The sequence below is a fragment of the Clupea harengus genome, chromosome 1 (genome assembly GCF_900700415.2).
Source record: "Clupea harengus chromosome 1, Ch_v2.0.2, whole genome shotgun sequence".
Classification (NCBI taxonomy): Eukaryota; Metazoa; Chordata; class Actinopteri; order Clupeiformes; family Clupeidae; genus Clupea; species Clupea harengus.
The window spans coordinates 7,292,279-7,309,614 of record NC_045152.1 but is presented as its reverse complement, the minus strand read 5'-3'; the positions used below and the strand labels follow the sequence as shown (position 1 = coordinate 7,309,614).

The window sequence follows — 17,336 nt, the reverse complement described above, 5'->3', positions numbered from 1 at the left end:
AACTCTCCCTAATGTGTGTGTGTGTGTGTGTGTGTTTTTGTCTTAGTATTTCTGTTTGTGTGTGAGTATGTGTGTGTGATTAATCGGCTCTGTGCATCTCCTCTGTTATTTTTACATTATCCCTGTAAGCGTGCTGTCAGTGTTGTGCCCTGTCTGTACTGCATGCTAAGCGGCTCACAGACCGATGGCTCAGTCATTATCTGTTTACACCAATTGCCTCTGCCATTTCCCCGGCCCCTTATCTCGCCGCGTGGCAATTGAAGCCGAGTGTGAATGAAATTATTCGGGTCGGTATGAATAGCTGCTTAGAATGTTTCCCTCGTACTGGAGGAAGCCTATTTAAATGAATTCGTGTTCAGCTGTTTCCACCACGCGTGCCTGTCAGATAGAGCCAAATGAATAAATAAATAAAAGTCGAGAAATGATGGAAAGAAGAAAAAGGAAAAGAAAGAGAGAGAGAGAGAGAAAGAAGAGAAAAAAAGAGAGAGATGGAGAGAGAGAGAACTCTTTGCCCTCCGCCACCCCAAAAAAGTGCAACCACAGGGTTGCTGAACTGAATGAAGATGAGCAACGAGATGGAGCAGTGCGTACATCAGGGACAGGAGTCGGAGGGGTGCGGGATCATTGCCAGCCCAGACAGACAGACACAACAGGCTGGGCTGACAAAGCGAGAGCTTCAGTGGTGTGTGCATGCCGTGGTACAAAAGACCTTATGTAAAGGACGGGAGAAAGAGACACAGAGACGGACTGAGAGAAAGAGAGAGAGAGAGAAAAGAAACTGAGATAGAGGCTGAGAGAGACAGAAAGAGAGAGAGAGAGAGAGAGAGAGAGAGAAAAGGAGAAAGTGGGAGAGACAGACAGTCAGAGCAAGAGAGAGAGATTGAGAAAAGACAGAGCAAGAAAGAGAGAGAGAGAGAGAGAGACAGAGAGACAGAGAGAGGGATAGAAAGACAGAGCAAAAGAGAGAAAGAAAGTAAAATTCTCTCAGTTCCCCAAGGTGAAAACATTGGCTCTCCGGCACACAGATCTCAATTTCCAGTAATCTCCAGCATTATGGACGGATCCAGCCCCCAGAGTCCCGGCGCCCACACCCCCTCGGCTGCTGCTGTTTGTTGTGGCATGCTGGCTGACATGCTGGCTGACCTTGCAGCGGCGATATGAGCTGATGATGAGGAACGCTGACCGATCTGACCCCCCTGCACCCTTCAACGGCCTGTCTTAAACGCGCCGGGAGGATTTGAGTTGTCCCTCTCCATCCACAACCCCCCCCCCCCCCCCCCCTGTCACCCCCACACCCACCCACCACCGCTCTAATATGTCCTCGTAGCATAGAAGATAACGCCATTTTTTTTTCTCTTTCTAGCCGTGGAAAAAAACTGAGTAATTTAAAAACGTTGACACAGCAGCTCCGATTAAAATCTGGCAAGGCTGGGGAAGGTCTGCATTGTCTCTGGCGGCCGATAAAGGGGTGCTAATTTGTGGCAATGCAGACGGGGAAGATAGAGGAACTCTGTGCCGACAGTTTAAAGGGATGCTTGCTGACATTGACATGAGACTCACGTATGTGCGTTTGAGTGTGTGTCTGTGCGTGTGTGTCTTCCAAGTTACTTTCCAGGTGGGTTGGCATTACACGTATGTGCATGTGTCACAGGTATGTGTGTTGTTGTTGTGTGTGTGTGTGTGTGTGTGTGTGGTCTCTTAAATGCCGAGACCCCCCACTCTATCAAAAGCCCCTTTCCACTACAGCCACTTGCGTGTGGGTGAAATGTCTTGGTGCTAAGGATGAGGTTGGTGCAGAAACCATTATAGTGAGAATGCCTGTCTGTCTGCCTGCCTGTCTGTCTGTTCGCCTGTCTGTCTGTCTGTCTGCCTGCCTGCACACACAGGAGAAAGAGTGGAAGAGTGTTAGCCACCAGTGCTCCTGGAGATAACTGACAGGGTGACTCATCAGAGCCCATTTAAAAAGCCCACTTTATGAAAAATCCTTACTCCAAAGAAGTATGTCTTTAAAAAAAATAATTAAAAAAAAACATTGTTTTACTTTTCATCTGATCATATTCACTCAGTTAGTTGGCTTTGTCATGTAGTTCATTAAAAAGCAACAGATGTTGCTTGAGGCTTTGAAGGAGGGGGAAATATGCCTGCAAAAAGGAAGGAGTCTGTGTGTGTGTATAAGTCTGTGTGCATGTGTGTATATATACATGTGTATGTATATATATATATATATATATATATGTGTTTGTGTGTGTGAGACTGTGAGTGTGTATACTTTATGTGGGTATATGTATGTGTGTGTGTGTTCACGCGCCTGTGTGTGTGTGTGTGTGAGTGGCTGTGTGGGGCTCCAGCTAAAAAACATGACCTTTCTGTGATTGTTATCCAGCTTTGCTCGGCGGTGTCTGTGCTCAAGAGGAGAATAGCAATGGTTGTGTTAGTAATCCGCACACGGCCTGGCTGTCTTGTGCTGTGAGGGGATGACTCAGATCCTTCCTGATCTCCAACAGACACCCAGTCCATAGCACCTCCACCGGCAGGCAGCCTGCTCCTCCTCCATCATCCCCAGCCTGCTCCATCCTCCCAAGCCTGCTCCTCCGTCATCACCCCCAGCCTGCTCCATCACCCCCAGCCTCCTCCTCCATCCTCCCCAGCCTGCTACTCCGTCATCCCCAGCCTCCACCTCCGTCATCCTCCCAAGCCTGCTCCTCCGTCATCATCCCCAGCCTGCTCCTCCGTCATCCTCCCCAGCCTGCTCCTCCTCCATCATCCCCAGCCTCCACCTCCGTCATCCTCCCAAGCCTGCTCCTCCGTCATCAACCCCAGCCTGCTCCATCATCACCCCCAGCCTGCTCCATCACCCCCAGCCTGCTCCATCACCCCCAGCCTGCTCCATCACCCCCAGCCTACTCCTCCATCCTCCCCAGCCTGCTCCTCCGTCATCATCCCCAGCCTGCTCCTCCGTCATCCTCCCCAGCCTGCTACTCCTCCATCATCCCCAGCCTCCACCTCCGTCATCCTCCCCAGCCTCCACCTCCGTCATCCTCCCCAGCCTCCTCCTCCGTCATCATCCCCAGCCTGCTCCTCCTCCAGCCTGCTCCTCCTCCATCATCCCCAGCCTCCACCTCCGTCATCCTCCCCAGCCTCCTCCTCCGTCATCATCCCCAGCCTCCACCTCCTCCATCCTCCCAAGCCTGCTCCTCCGTCATCCTCCTCCTCTGCCATCCTCCCCAGCCCGCTAGGAGCCAGTCGCTTAACAAACCCTCTCCTCCAACCACAAACACTCTCTTCATCCTAACCCCTCTCTCTCTCTCTCACAGACACACGTGTACACAAAAAACCCATCCCAACACTTGTTTTGATCCTTTCTCAGTTTCACCATAATGACTGAAAAACAGACTCCAGAGAGGTATGTCACAGGTAACGTCTCTGTTTCATGTGTGTGTGTGTTTGTATGTGTATGTGAATGTGTATGTGTATGTGTTTGTGTGTGTGTATGTGTATGTGTATGTGTATGTTTATGTGTGTGTGTGTGTATGGAGGGGGGTAAACAGAGAGAGAAAACAGGAGAAGGAGGAGGTAAGAGCAGTGACTGGAGAATGAGAGCTTGAGGGGACTGGTTGATTGCTTCATTGAGCATGTGCGATGCATGCTGTAAGGGAATGGGTTTCTCTCTGAAGTAGGGGGTGGGAGGGATTACGTTAACAGATAGACCATCACCATTCAGTCGGCTCACCTGTCTGCAATCTCTCTCCCTCTCTCTCTAAATCTGTGTGTCTCCCTCCCCTAAACCCCTCTTTGATTCACTCTCTTCCTCCCCTGTTTCTTATCCACATTTTCTCCTTCACTCTCCTGTATCTCACTCTCACATCTCTTTCTTTTCCTCCTTCACTCTCCTGTATCTCACGCTCACATCTCCCTCTTTTCCTCCTTCACTCTCCTGTATCTCACCCTCACATCTCCCTCTTTTCCTCCTTCACTCTCCTGTATCTCACCCTCACATCTCCCTCTTTTCCTCCTTCACTCTCCTGTATCTCACCCTCACATCTCCCTCTTTTCCTCCTTCACTCTCCTGTATCTCACCCTCACATCTCCCTCTTTTCCTCCTTCACTCTCCTGTATCTCACCCTCACATCTCCTTCTTTTTTCTCTAGTGCATGCTCCCTCCCTTCCCTTCTTCACTGTCATTCACACGGTGGTGGGCATGTTCTGTGTCAGACCCTCAGCCTCTCTTTCTCTCTCACTCACTCGGTCTCTCTCTCCCTCTTATCTCCCTCTGTCTGTCTCTCTCTCTTTTCTCCCCCTCTCTCTCTTTCACTCACTCTGTCTCTCTCTTTCACTCACTGTCTCTCTCCCTCTTTTCTCTCTCTTTCACTCACTCTGTCTTTGTCTGTCCCATATGGTATATCTAATTTCTCTTCAATGAATCAAGCTTTGTGGGCCCCCTTAACCAGGCTGAAATCAGGCACTGCAGGAGCCTGTGCATTAGAGACAGGGACTCTGCATTGATTTTTCAGCCTGAGCCGCCGGTAAGCCACCCTCTCCTCAGCATATTAAATTCCTAGCCTTTCCACAGGGCTCCAATGAAAGTGGCCAGCTCGCTCGCTCTGACTCCTCTTGTCAGAGGCGATTAAACATGGTCAATGAGATACACAGCCTATCTGTGCGCCACCTATGTTTTGAAGAGAGAGTAGGCAAGGTCGGGGGAGGGGCTAGGGCATGGGGTATAACTCTGATACTCAAGGCTCTCTTGTGCTTTGCAGGGGTACTGCAGAGCATATTTACCTGCCTTGGCTGAGGAAAGCAATGTAAATGTTATTGCAGAACTCGTTTTTACATGAACAGTGACACAAATCACCCTTGAAAGCTTAAGAGGCTCAGGAAGCCCAACATCAAATAACTTTTAATGCTTTCAGACGTCAGTTTATGATGGCCATTTACATGCTGGGTTTGTCACTGCTGTGCCAAGATATACTGTCTCATAGGAGACACCATAGGAATTTGATAAGGAAGGGAACCAGGCATGCTCTGGTTATTGTATGCCAATACAAGGACCCGTTACTTGCAGAATGTATGCTGTATAAGTATGAAGAGGACGATTTGAAGGAGGATGTGTTTGAACATATTTTCCTACATTTCCTTTGGGATCAATAAAATGCTGATGTATCTATCTATCTATCTATCTATGTAGATCATTGCAATAATATCATCGAATACTGTGTTATCGATATGACAAATCACATAGGCTCACACATTGGTCCACAGATGTTCCTCTGCTCATTCGAGTCTCTTGTCTTTGATGTGTTCTGAGTGATAAAAGTGCTTTTCCTTCCAGCAGAGAGCTCGTAGATTGTGCAGATTGTGCAGTGGAGGTGCACTGTTGGAGAGACACACACCTGAAGAATTAGAGACACAGACAAGCCACGGAGGCACTTTTAAAACTGGATTTATTTCTAAGTTCTTTTTAAATACTCTCTGGCTATGATCTTTATTGGTCTCAACTATTGAAAAGGTGTGCTTTTTCTTTACAGCATGAATCAAGCTGAAACTGCTGCATTAATTGGGGGGAGGGGGGGTGTTAAGGAGTGGAGGAGGGTGGGGGGGGTCACATATACAATGTTGCTTTTAGACCTGAAAGCTTTGTGTTTCGGCCTATATCATGGGGTGGATGGTGGGTAGTAATTACTAACAGTCCTGGTAAAGCAGTGATGATTGGTATGTGTGTGTGTGTGTGTGTATGCGTGTACGTCTGTATGTATAGGTGTTGGAGTTGGAGGTTAGGGAATGGGTGCTAGGGCCCATCTCGGCAGAGGGCACTGGGACGGACACTGAGTTCAGGCACTGGGCACTCTGAATGCAGTCTGGGAGGGGAGTGCGCCTGTTCAGATGCAGACGAATGCTTTCCCAGGACAGGAAGTCCATTTCAAAACGTAGTCCACTTCCTCAGAACACACCTCCAAAAAACAACACATGTCCACCAGACAACAGAAAAGAAAAACAAAGAAACGTTGATAGCGTTTTTCTCCAAAGAAAGAAAATGTACCTGTGTATGAACGTGCCTCGTAAATAAGACATTTTGTTTTATTCATAGTGTTCGGTGGCTCATGAGAAGAACAGTAAGCAGCAGAGGAGTTTTGAGAAGCCAATGAAGGGTGTCATGCATGGTAACCATGGGAGATTCTCAGTGACACCTTCACCTCACAGGAGATATGGGTGGACGCAAGCATGAGTGTAGCACAGGCAAGATGGCGACAACATAGAACGAGTATGGCTTCTTTTATCACCTCTGTCGCTAGCAGCTGCACAGGTGATGGACAGGTGTGGGAAATACTCTGCTGAGGGGCAGCGAAAAAGTGTAGGAGTATTCATTTATGCACAGGTGTCATGAAGCCTACCTTCTGCATACATGAGAAAACCCATGTGGAGAGGGATTTCTTTCTTTTCTTTTTTTTTGTTTTTTTGTTTTTTGCTCTTTAACATATTTTCTTGGGCAAATATACTTTCACACTCATAAGTTGCTGTACATCATAGCTAATTAAAAAGCCCTTGAATGGTTATGTAATTTGTTCATAAATGATGAAGCCCTTGGAGATATGATACTGACCTTGCAACCTAAAAGCACTAACTACCATTATTCTATATTCAGATTTAAAACAATACAAAAAGCTTATGGCTAGCTCTGTTGCGGTACATGGCATACTGGCATGAACTGAGCGGTGGTTAAAGATTTTACAATGCCTGTATTACTCTGATTAAGTGTATTTAATCCTGCAAAGTTGTTTAACTCCTTATATAATATAAATCATTGCGTTGTTTTAGGGAACAAGGACAAGGGAAACTCGGGAGAAACAACAATCTCCCTCCGGTCGAACAGTCTCCGTCAGGCTCGAAACATGAAAGACTTGAAAGTCCAATCGGTGCAGTTCAGATTCCGTTCACATGATGCTAACAAACTAACATTGTTCTCTCTCTCACTCTCTCTCTCTCTCTCTCTCTCTCTCTCTCTCTCTCACTCTCTCTCTCTCTGGATGAAGGATCAGAGCCCCCCACCGTTCATTTCTATGGCTTTGAGTTTATGCAGGGCACCCAGAGAGGATCCGTAATCCTCGCTGCCCTGCAAAGAATATGCTGGAGAACAGTTTTGTAGTGTCTAGTTTTGGCAAATTACAGTAAATGCTCAAATATGACCCCACAGTGCAGTCTACCTCCCCTGGTGATCGCCTTTGAAGTGAGTTAATACCGCACGGTAGAAAATCTCTTGTTTTGAATCACCCACCCGCCCCCATTCTGTTACCATTGAAAACAAAAAACTGATTTAAATACAAAATGGATGGATGCATCACCAACTTACACGATAAGAATAATAATTATCATCTCTAGGAACAGTTAGATGATTTAAATTGATCCAAAAACCTAGATCCCACAACAAACGCTTCATCATAAATATTGCATCATAAAATACATCATTATTAAAGGACCCTAATTACAAGTTTGGAAGTGGGCAGCAACATTGCCTGTTCTTTTTTTTTTTGTAAATGAGGAAGATGAACAAGGAAGATGACTGGGGGCTTGGCACACTGTGATGCACGTAATATATGAGAAACAAATGAACAGAAAAGACACAGTGGATTAGTTGACACATATTGTGTAGTGAACCCTGGAGAGCTTAAAGAGTCTCAGTCACTCAGTCCAAACAGTGTTGTGTCCAGAGTTGGTCACTCCGTCACAGAAAACGCTGGAAAGATTCAGACATTTCCTGTATTGTTCTGTGGCCTAATATATTTTGTTCCCTACTCCCTGGATCTCTGAGTACTAAAGTGTTGACTCCTGGCTCTGAATCTATTCTTGGGATTTTTTTTTTCTCGTGCAAATATTTGATACAACTGATGGATTCCACTGGTACAACCTCTCCCCGTTTGGCGTCTTGCCAATGGGTTTGCTGTCAGAGGTCACACAGTGAGAGCCATAGACATATATATAGACATATATACCTATATATGTCTATGGTGAGAGCTACTTTTCACCATGAATAAAATGGCCGACACAATGCCTCTGCTCTGCAGTGAGAGAAGAGAGGAAATGACGAGATAGGGGCGACTGCAAACACTAGCACCCCCTTGAGGATTGCATGAAAAACTGGGAAGAATGGCCAGCCTAGCTGGTGCCAGGGCTTTGGGATGGCATGGGCGGTGGCATAACACAGTGATTCTGGGCTGGGGTTAGAATTTCTCAAACATCCGCGTCTCGGAGAGAAGCAGACAGAAACCAACAACGCTGCTTTTTTTTCTTTTCTTTTCTTTTCTTGTTTGTCACAGTTGTGTACAATCACTAGGAGCGAGAGGTGTGCCACTCCCCCAGCCAAAAGGTACTGAACTGTCTCGTAAGGCGCAGAGCGAGTAAGAGTCGGCCGCTCAGGCGTTGGCCCTCCGCTCCCGAGGAGGAGACCCCAGAAGATTTGTGCATCGCTCTAAAATAACCCGAGCCACCACGTACATTTTTTTCTGAATTAAAAAAAGGGAAACATCAGAGCTACTTTGACGAGGGGAGATTGAGGGGACAAGATATTGTTTTCATCCAAGTAGCCCTTGGGAAGGGGAGGATGTTTTTTTTTATTTTTTTATTTGACTACAGGAGAAATGAAAGGGTGGCTGAAAAAGGGGAGAGAATAAAAGGAAGCACCAATGATCTAACACTTAACCATCTATATTTAAATATAGTGTTATAGAAAGAGGGTGGCAGCCCCAAAGACCTCCAGTGCTCTTCCTTTGGCTGCAGTAAGGGTTTAGGCCTCTGGAGCCCACTCAGATGTCTGAAAATATGTGACACCGCTCAGACTAACCCTTATAAACCTGTATGGTTTCTATGCTGGTCTCTTTCTCTCTAACACTCTCTCTCTCTCTCTTTTGCTTTTTCTCTAGCTACCTGTCCGTGTCTCTCTCTCTCTCTCTCTCTCTCTCTCTCTCTCTCTCACTTTCTCTCTCCTTCTTTCTCACTCGTTTCAAACAGGGGTGGTCCTCCTGTTGGCGGCGTCTTTGAAGTCCTTGGTGTTGGAGTTGTGCGTCTGCTGCAGGAACTCCCGCTCCGAGTTGAGCAGCGCTCCCATGGCCGACTTGCTGGGGTCCCGCGTCAGCGTGTACATGGAGATGTCGGCGGCGGCGGGGCCCGTGTAGCCGCCCTTGCCGATGGGCGACGCGTCGCGCGAGGCCGGCTCGCTGCTGCGGCAGCTGGAGCGGCGGCGGAAGCGGTAGCGGTAGCTGGGGATGCGGCTGAACGCCGACTTCTTGATGAGCTCGGTGCGGGACTTGGCGCGCAGCTTGCGGTGCTTCTCGATGAACATGTGCACGGCCAGCACACCCACCATCTCGGCCATGATGAAGGAAAGCGCGCCGAAGTAGAAGCTCCAGCCGTACGTGTAGCCCTTCTTCGAGTCACTCTGGCCGGGGTCGCCCGAGTTAGCCGAGATGTAGACGATGATCCCGATGATGTTGCTGAGGCCTACCGAAAGGGGGTTTCATTCACAGTTGGGGAGGGAGGGATGAAAGAGGAAGAGGGAAGGAGAGAAGGGAGGAGAGGAGAGGAGAGGAGAGGAGAGGAGGAGAGGAGGAGAGGAGGAGAAGAGGGAAGGAGAGAAGGGAGGAGAGAACAGGCACAGGGGAGAGAAGTAGAGAACAGGAGGAGATTAGAGGGATGGGGAAGAGGGGAGAGAAGAACAGAGCGTTAGGGAAAAGAGAAGAAGAAAGGGAAGGATGTAAGAATAAACAAGAGGGAAGTAGAGAAGATTAGAGCGGAAAAGATGGGGGAAGAGAGGGAGTGAGAAAGGAGAAGAGATGGGAAAAAGAGGGGAAGGAGAGGACGCAGAAAGAATAGTTACGACTCGCAGCTGAGGCCCATCATTCCAAATCATTACACAAGAATGCACCACTTATCACTCATGTGGAACAAAGAAAATAAGAACAATTAGGATATTTTAATTAGCTCCTATCTTCCCCCCACAACTGGCGGAGAATAATCGCCGAAATGCCATTGAAACACCACAACACAACAGACGGGACAAACTGTTCGTAAGCCCCCCTGATTGTCTTCCCGTGTGTGTGTGTTTACGCAACAAGAAAACGTCACTCTGTCGGAGACCCACTAATTGATCCACCACACACTCGGTCTCAATACACGTGCTTCGCAGCAGGAGAATTTGTTTGTGCCACACTGCTAACGTTTTCATCAGCAAACATTTAAACACCGAGGCTCTATTTGAAGTTCCCCTCTTCTGACTGCCAAATTACTGGTTAAAAAATGCCACCAGCGGTCCAGTAAGCCGGGGCCTCGTGTTTGTGTACGTGTCTCTGACTCTCTGGCCTGGCGTTGTCAATCATCTGCAGTAATCTGTGTAGTCAACACGATCAGGTGAGCCTGTGGGGAAGGGTTATTACATTACAACCTGTTTGCACTAATCCTTCCCTCTTGGGCTGCGCAGTCTGATAGGCATCCACCTGAACACAGGTCAGGAAGAAAATGTGCTCCCGGCAAAAAAGGCTGAGGGATGCCGGTGCGGCGGTGCAACGCGGGTGCAGTGTGATCAGATGGAGGGAAGCCTACAGCTGCTACTGTGGAATCTTCAATTCTTTAATGCAGCATGCCCAAAAACTTGGCACATTAAAACATAACTCCTTCAAGGATGTGTGTATGTGTGTGTGTGATGCACAAATGGATGCATTTATGTGTGCACGTGTGTGTGTGAGTGTGTGTGAGTGTGTGTGTGTGTGTGTGCGTGCGTGCGTGCACGCGTGTGTGTGTGTGTGTATGCATTTGTTGTGAGGCAAACATCTGTGTTGCGGCTGGTCAAGGTGTGGGCTCTTACCTGACGAGATGAAGAAGATGCCTGCGCTGAGGATGACGTTATGGCGGCTCCGGTAGAACTCACTGGCGGCTACACACAGGCCCCCCATGAACAGGAGGCCCACACTCATGATGGGGAAGATACTAGAGGCTCTGACGGCACCTAAGCAAGCACAGCACACACAGACAAAAGCGTGTCACGTGGATTGGCTCAGATCAGAACACAGCACTGTTTGATATCTCCCTGCTGCTATAGGTGTTATTTAAAGGTTTGTGCATGTTTAAGGTTAATTAATTAATGTTATATTACGAAGCCAGTGGGAGTAACTCTCTCCCCCCCAGAAAACACTTTTCTCAGCTGCCTGAAATGCCTTGTTGGATTTCCAGCCCCTTCCTTTGTTACAAGATGACGGAATGCCGTCATATAATCCTTATTCAGACCCTCCAGGAAGTTGCGATGTTGCGATCGCACCAATTCACGCAAATTCAGCGATTCCCCGCGAATTCAGCGCGACGTTGCAATTGTATCACATCACCGCAATTTTCCCGCAAATTTGACAAATCATTGTCGTCTCCCACAACTTTCTCCCTTCCGCTACACCAAGGGCGGAAGTTCTGCCCTGTGGACACGGTGCAGACACTAGCAAAGTTATAATCCATTGTAAAAAATGAGAATGGCTACGCCAGACATGGAAATTGAACACAGCCCATGTCCACACTGAAGATTCTGAAATAGATCTAGCTTAATTTTTTTTATAATTTTCCGCAAGGTGTGCGTGGTCCTTTTTAGTCTGGTAATGAATCTATGAAACGTAATGAACATTATTTATTTTGCTGTGAATAATGAAGGAAGCAATGAATCCGATTATTTCCCAAACCCTCGAGAGCTGTTGCCATGGAGATTTAACATTACTTTCGGATTGAAGATAAGGTAGCAGCTAGTGTAGAAGAATGGATTACTTGAAAATTGGAGTTTGAATTAATATATGAAATTGAACAACATAAACACCTTTACGGATAAAATAAATCAACAAGGATAGAAAAACATGATAATCATAGAATGAGAACGGCAGAAACGCAGGCAGGACGTCAGGTCACGAAACAGAACACAGTGACACAGGCTGTTTTTTTTTTCGTTTTATGTAAAGGCTGAGATATTCATAACATTTTATTCAGTCTTACTTGTGGTCCTTTTGTAATACCAAGAGGTGCACTTCATTGTGGATAAGTAAATCCTATGTACTGTTCCCCCTATGTGTTTAGCATAGCATAGCATAACTAGCTATGTTTCTAGATAACTGCAGCCATTCCCACAAGACGAACATTTGAATTATGTCAAAGTTAAAGTCCTTTACTATACTGTTTTGTTTCCAAAACAACAATTCAAGCAATATACATTTTCTGACCTAAATAAGCAGAGGGCAGAACAGCCTGTTATGCTACATTTTTTTAGTCCTGGTAATCTTTTGTTTGGCATGTTGGTAAGGTTATTTAGAGGACCATTTCTCAATGGTTTTGTTCTTTAAAGAATGTTTGTTTATTAATTATTTATTTTTCAACAAATAACTCAATTATAATTAGAAAGAGGGAAATTCACAACTTTTATCGCAACTTTCACTTGCTCCCGCAATTTCATCGCAACAAACACCTAAAAAACACTGCAACTTTCACCGCAACTTTTTGGAAAAGCTCCCGCGAAATCAGTAATTTTAGGCCGCAACTATCACAAAAAAGGCCCGCAAAATCCTGGGGGGACTGCTTATTGCCCGCCTACATGACCAATCATAGCACACACGCTTACAGACACAGGAGCTCTAACAGAGTGTTTCACACAGAGGGTGAATAGAGATCTACAGTAGGAGGAAAATTATGTGATTTGGAACATTGAAGCATGTAAATCTATTCTAGTAGATGCCAAAAATAAAATCATGAACATTGAAAATTAGTATGAAAATAGGTCCTCTTTAACTAGCATCCATTACAGCACTCAGTTTTACTTCATACATTATTCATAATAATTCATTCTTGTACTGTCAATCGATTAAAAGAAATTAACTAATGAATCGCACAATTTGCTGTGATTAATAGCGATTAATAATTTTTTAGTCTTCTTAAGACTGAAGCTTGTAATAATGGATATTTAAATGAATGTATAATCAACACAAAGGAAGTATTTTTAAATAAAACAAATATTAATACTTAATATTGAACACAAATTCTCTCATGTGAAATTCCTACTTCCAATAAAACCATCAAGGCCATCCAAATTCACTGTCAGCTTGAAAGGCATATTTGTTATATGTGTAGCACATAAATTGTGAAGGGACTTTTATTTTGAAATTCTGATTGAGCTGAAGAGACAGAGAAGAAGAGAGATGGACTTTTGGGGAGGGAGATACTTTGGAGGGAGCTGAAGACTAGGCCAGCTGGTCGGGAGTTTGAACATAGTGTGCAGCCCATTGGGTTAATTGTAAGTTGAATATTTTAATCATTACATATGCACTAAGAGAAATAATAACAAAACCCAGGCAGATACGTTAATTGCCTTCACTCTTTTTTCACACGTTATATATTTGAAATAAATCTATAAAATGAAGACGTTAATTTTGACAGCACTAATTCATTCATAATTACAGGTAACTGCAAGTTTTCTAGCATTTTATCCTGAAGAGTATACAGCTGCAAAACACCATATTACCTAAAACTGGAGCCAATTACTGTATATCTAACCTACCATATATTGTGTATTGCACCCTTGAATTACTATTCAAACTGTTTGTCATAAAACGCACTTGAACTCGCTTGACATCTCCCTTGAAAATGCTCTGTTACACCTATGCTAACAGGCCAATTCTGAGCGGGAGCGACAATCAGACAAATCTTTTTCCTGTTTGCCACATTTGTGCGTCTGATGCCAGTTCCAGTGACTCAGCAGAGATTTCAATCCGCCAAAAAATGCCATGTCAACGAGTACGGAACGCGATTAAGGGGATGAACGTGTCTACAATCCCCCCCTTCTGTGGTGTTCGCTGTGGATCAAATTCAATCGCTAGCACTAATTAGGAGACATTTGGAGGGTCCTCCCCTTCTGCCGAGGCATCTGATGGTGTTCTGCCGAAAAGCTCCTCTCCTCCAGACTTTTGTCTCCTGCTGCAGCTAAAGCTTTAAGCTTCAGTGCCTGAGAGCCGCAACACACACGGCATCTGTCCCGATCGCAGAGGCCAAGAGAGGACGAGAAGAGAAGAAAAAGAAAACAAAGACAACGGAGGAAAGCACTTCACACTTCTCTCTCCCGTTGGCCTCAGATGGTTCTGGAGCAGAAAATCGTCCAGCGGCCACACATGTGGCCCCGCGCGGCTCCTTGAGCCTTGACCTCTCCCTGAGCGCCTGGCGCCTTTGTCGAGGAGGAGGTTAATGGGCTGTGAGAAGGAAGGATGGAGCCCACAGACGGGGATGCCTGGAATTGTCAGGAGCCAATGACACTGGCTCAACCTATTGTGCAACACACACACATACACAAACAATTCACACTCCACACACACTCACACTCACGCACAGTTTCTCATTTTCGATTACAATGACGTCGAAACAGAGAGAGAGAGAGAGAGAGAGGGAGTAAGAGAGAGATAAGGAGAGGTAGAAAGAGAGAAGTGAGATGAAAGACCCCCGGAGCATTTTTGTGGGAGTTTAGGAGCCTCCCTCAAGGGCTCTTGGGCGCTGCTTGTGTGTTTGTGGGTCCTTCAACTTCATCTCTCCCCATTCAAGTCTAAGATGGCCGCAAGACTCTCCAGGGGCTCAAGCTCCTGGCGTAATATCTGAGAATTCTGGGCGCCGTGTTTACTGCCTAATGCAGGGCTTTGCTGTTCCTGTTTGTTTGTACAGAGGGAAAAACACCCTCCAAACAACCCCCCCCCCCCCCCCCCCCCCAAAAAAAAAACAACCCCAACCGGCACAAGCCGAGGCTTAACACGTGAATAAGTGTGGTTTTAATGTGAGCGCAGACGTGGTTTAGCAAATATCTGCGATGTCCTTTATGCAGTCCCACATCATTCTGAGTAATGTGCTTATCAGTGACAAACACACATGAGAGAGGAGAGGTGCGGCAATAATAATGATCCCCGCATCCTTGCGCTCAAACTTCATTTGTCCTTCACCCCAAATTGATTTGGCTCTCTCTCTCTCTCTCTCTCTTTCTCTCTCTCCCTCTCTCTCTTCATTCTTTCTCCTTTTTAATTCGTCATGCTCTTCTGAGGATAAGCAGTCTCCTCTGGCACACCTCATTAATATATTGCTGCCCAGAGGGAGGAGACTAAACTCTCCTCCATCACCCAATTTGCCTGCCTCCATCCTTGAGAGCTGTAGCACTGGGCAAATCATCATCATCAGGAGGACTCAAGACATCCACCGGGCAGGGGGGGGGACACACCGAGCACACCAGGAAGCGTGCGTAGAGACGTCCACCATGTCCACCGTGTTGCTTGGTATGGAGACGTGACTATAATGGTTATCGATCAATAGAGAATCCAGTATGATTGAGCTCACAGTCAACCATTGGCCAAGGAGACGCCAGCCCAGTGAGTCTGTGTACATTCATTGTGTTCCCTGCCATTGACAGGCTATGCCGTGGGCACTCTGTGAGTCAAAGCAGGGGGATGGGGAACAAAATGCCTGATTGAACTTGAAGCCAAATAACAGATGTGGGCCAAGTCTGAGCCGGGTGTGGGCCGCATGCACTCCAGAGCAGGCTCCAGTGGGGTGAGAGGCACATTAGGACAGCGGACAGTTTTTAATGTCAGACGGACGAAGCCGCAGCGATGGGCACGGAGATAAAGCGGAAAAAGTCCAGAGAACAAGAGAGGAACAGAGGGAAGGAGTTGGAAAGAGAAAGAGACGGAGGGAAAGAGACACATATTTCTGTGTAAGAGATTGAGAAAAATAAGGAATATAACAAAGGGAGAGGTATAAAAAAAACTAAGAGAGATCGACAGAGACAAAGTGAGAACAAAAGAGAGGAAGAGTGATAGTGAAAGAGAAAGAGAGGAAGAGTGATAGTGAAAGAGAAAGAGAGGAAGAGTGATAGTGAAAGAGATCAAGCAAGAGAGACAGTGTGTGTGCGAGGGAAAGGGACGGAGAGGATGGATGGATGGATGCAACGCAGGAGTATGGGAATCCTTCCAAGCCTTTGGTTCTGATTCTCAGTCAAAAATCAAAGTTCACCTCCATCCCGCTCCTTTCAGAGGCCGACTGCACTTCTGCACTCCGCCCCTGCCCTACATATTAATGCGTGTGATACATATCTGCGGACCGCTGTACTTGACAAGCCAGGGCTGTTACACACGGTGGGAATGCTCTGTACAAGCCTCGCCAAACCAACCCCTTCGGCTCAGATTAATCGCTGGTCAGTGGGTAACCTCGTCCGCCATTGGCAGATAGTCTCTTCTCTTCTCTCTCTCTCTCTCTCTCTCTCTCTCTCTCACTCACTCACTTTCATTGGCTCGCCCAAGGATCTTTGTAGGGAGACCTTTTTTATCTGTGTGTTTTTGTGTGCGTGTTCGTTTGTGTGTGTGTTTGTTTGTGTGTGTGTGCGAGCGAGCGGCTTCTCAAATGCCGGCTCTCTGAGCTAGACCCATTTCCCCAGGCGGTGTATTTCGAAGGGGCTCCTTTTTCAAACCATTATTGGCAGGAGCCTGCCTCTGCAGTTTATTGTTTACATGATGCCAGTCCCACCCAGTCGACTGGATGTTTGGCGAAGCCCCGCTGTGGCTCGACTCGCTTACGGGCTGAATCTCTCCCTGTGGTGTGTGTGTGTGTGTGTGTGTGTGTGTGTGTGTGTGTGTGTGTGTGTGTGTGTGTGTGTGTGTGTGTGTGTGTGTGTTTGGGTTTCCTCTTTGCCTGCGCGTGGCATCACTTTGGGCCCTGCGCGGTAATCAAAGGCATCTGCCGGGCAGGACACCAAACAACAGCGGGGTGGATCTCCCCAAAACCCTGCTACAAGCTAATGGCATCTGACCCTTGTGGGGAACGCACACACACACACACACACACACACACACACACACACACACACACACACACACACACACTCGCATTCAAACACAGATTTACACAAACATACAGTACAAATTGGCTCATATACACTGACCTTGACAGACAGATTGACATGAACACACATTTACATGCATTTCACAGACATGTACTCAACCACATAAAATAAGCACACACACACACACACACACACGCTCACACACATGCAGCACACACACACACACTACAATAAAAATGAATGGACATACAGCAACAATAAAACATCATGACATACTGACATAGACACATTCATTCTCTCACACATACTGTGTCCTATCCCTTAACAAGGGTAGTACATTAGGGGAGCCTTTTCTTAGTGTGTGCTGGGTCCAATACTCTACTGGCACCACTGGAATGATCACAACTGCAACAGTCTGCTCATGGAGAACCTCAACATTTCACACCATGGACACCATTGACACTTG

The 17,336-nt window shown here is 46.6% G+C and overlaps 1 protein-coding gene across 1 annotated transcript in view; it reads right to left on the bottom strand.

Moving 5' to 3' along the window:
* Positions 1–8,281: 8,281 nt before the first annotated feature.
* The window catches only part of cacng3b (calcium channel, voltage-dependent, gamma subunit 3b), a 29,456-nt gene continuing 20,401 nt past the window's right edge, over positions 8,282–17,336 (bottom strand). Inside the window, exons 3-4 of the mRNA XM_012827166.3 lie at positions 10,850–10,990; positions 8,282–9,489 (exon numbers count right to left, since the gene is read on the bottom strand). Coding sequence (XP_012682620.1) covers positions 8,993–9,489; positions 10,850–10,990 — 638 coding nt within the window. The 3' untranslated portion in view covers positions 8,282–8,992. The remainder of the gene's footprint in view (positions 9,490–10,849; positions 10,991–17,336) is intronic.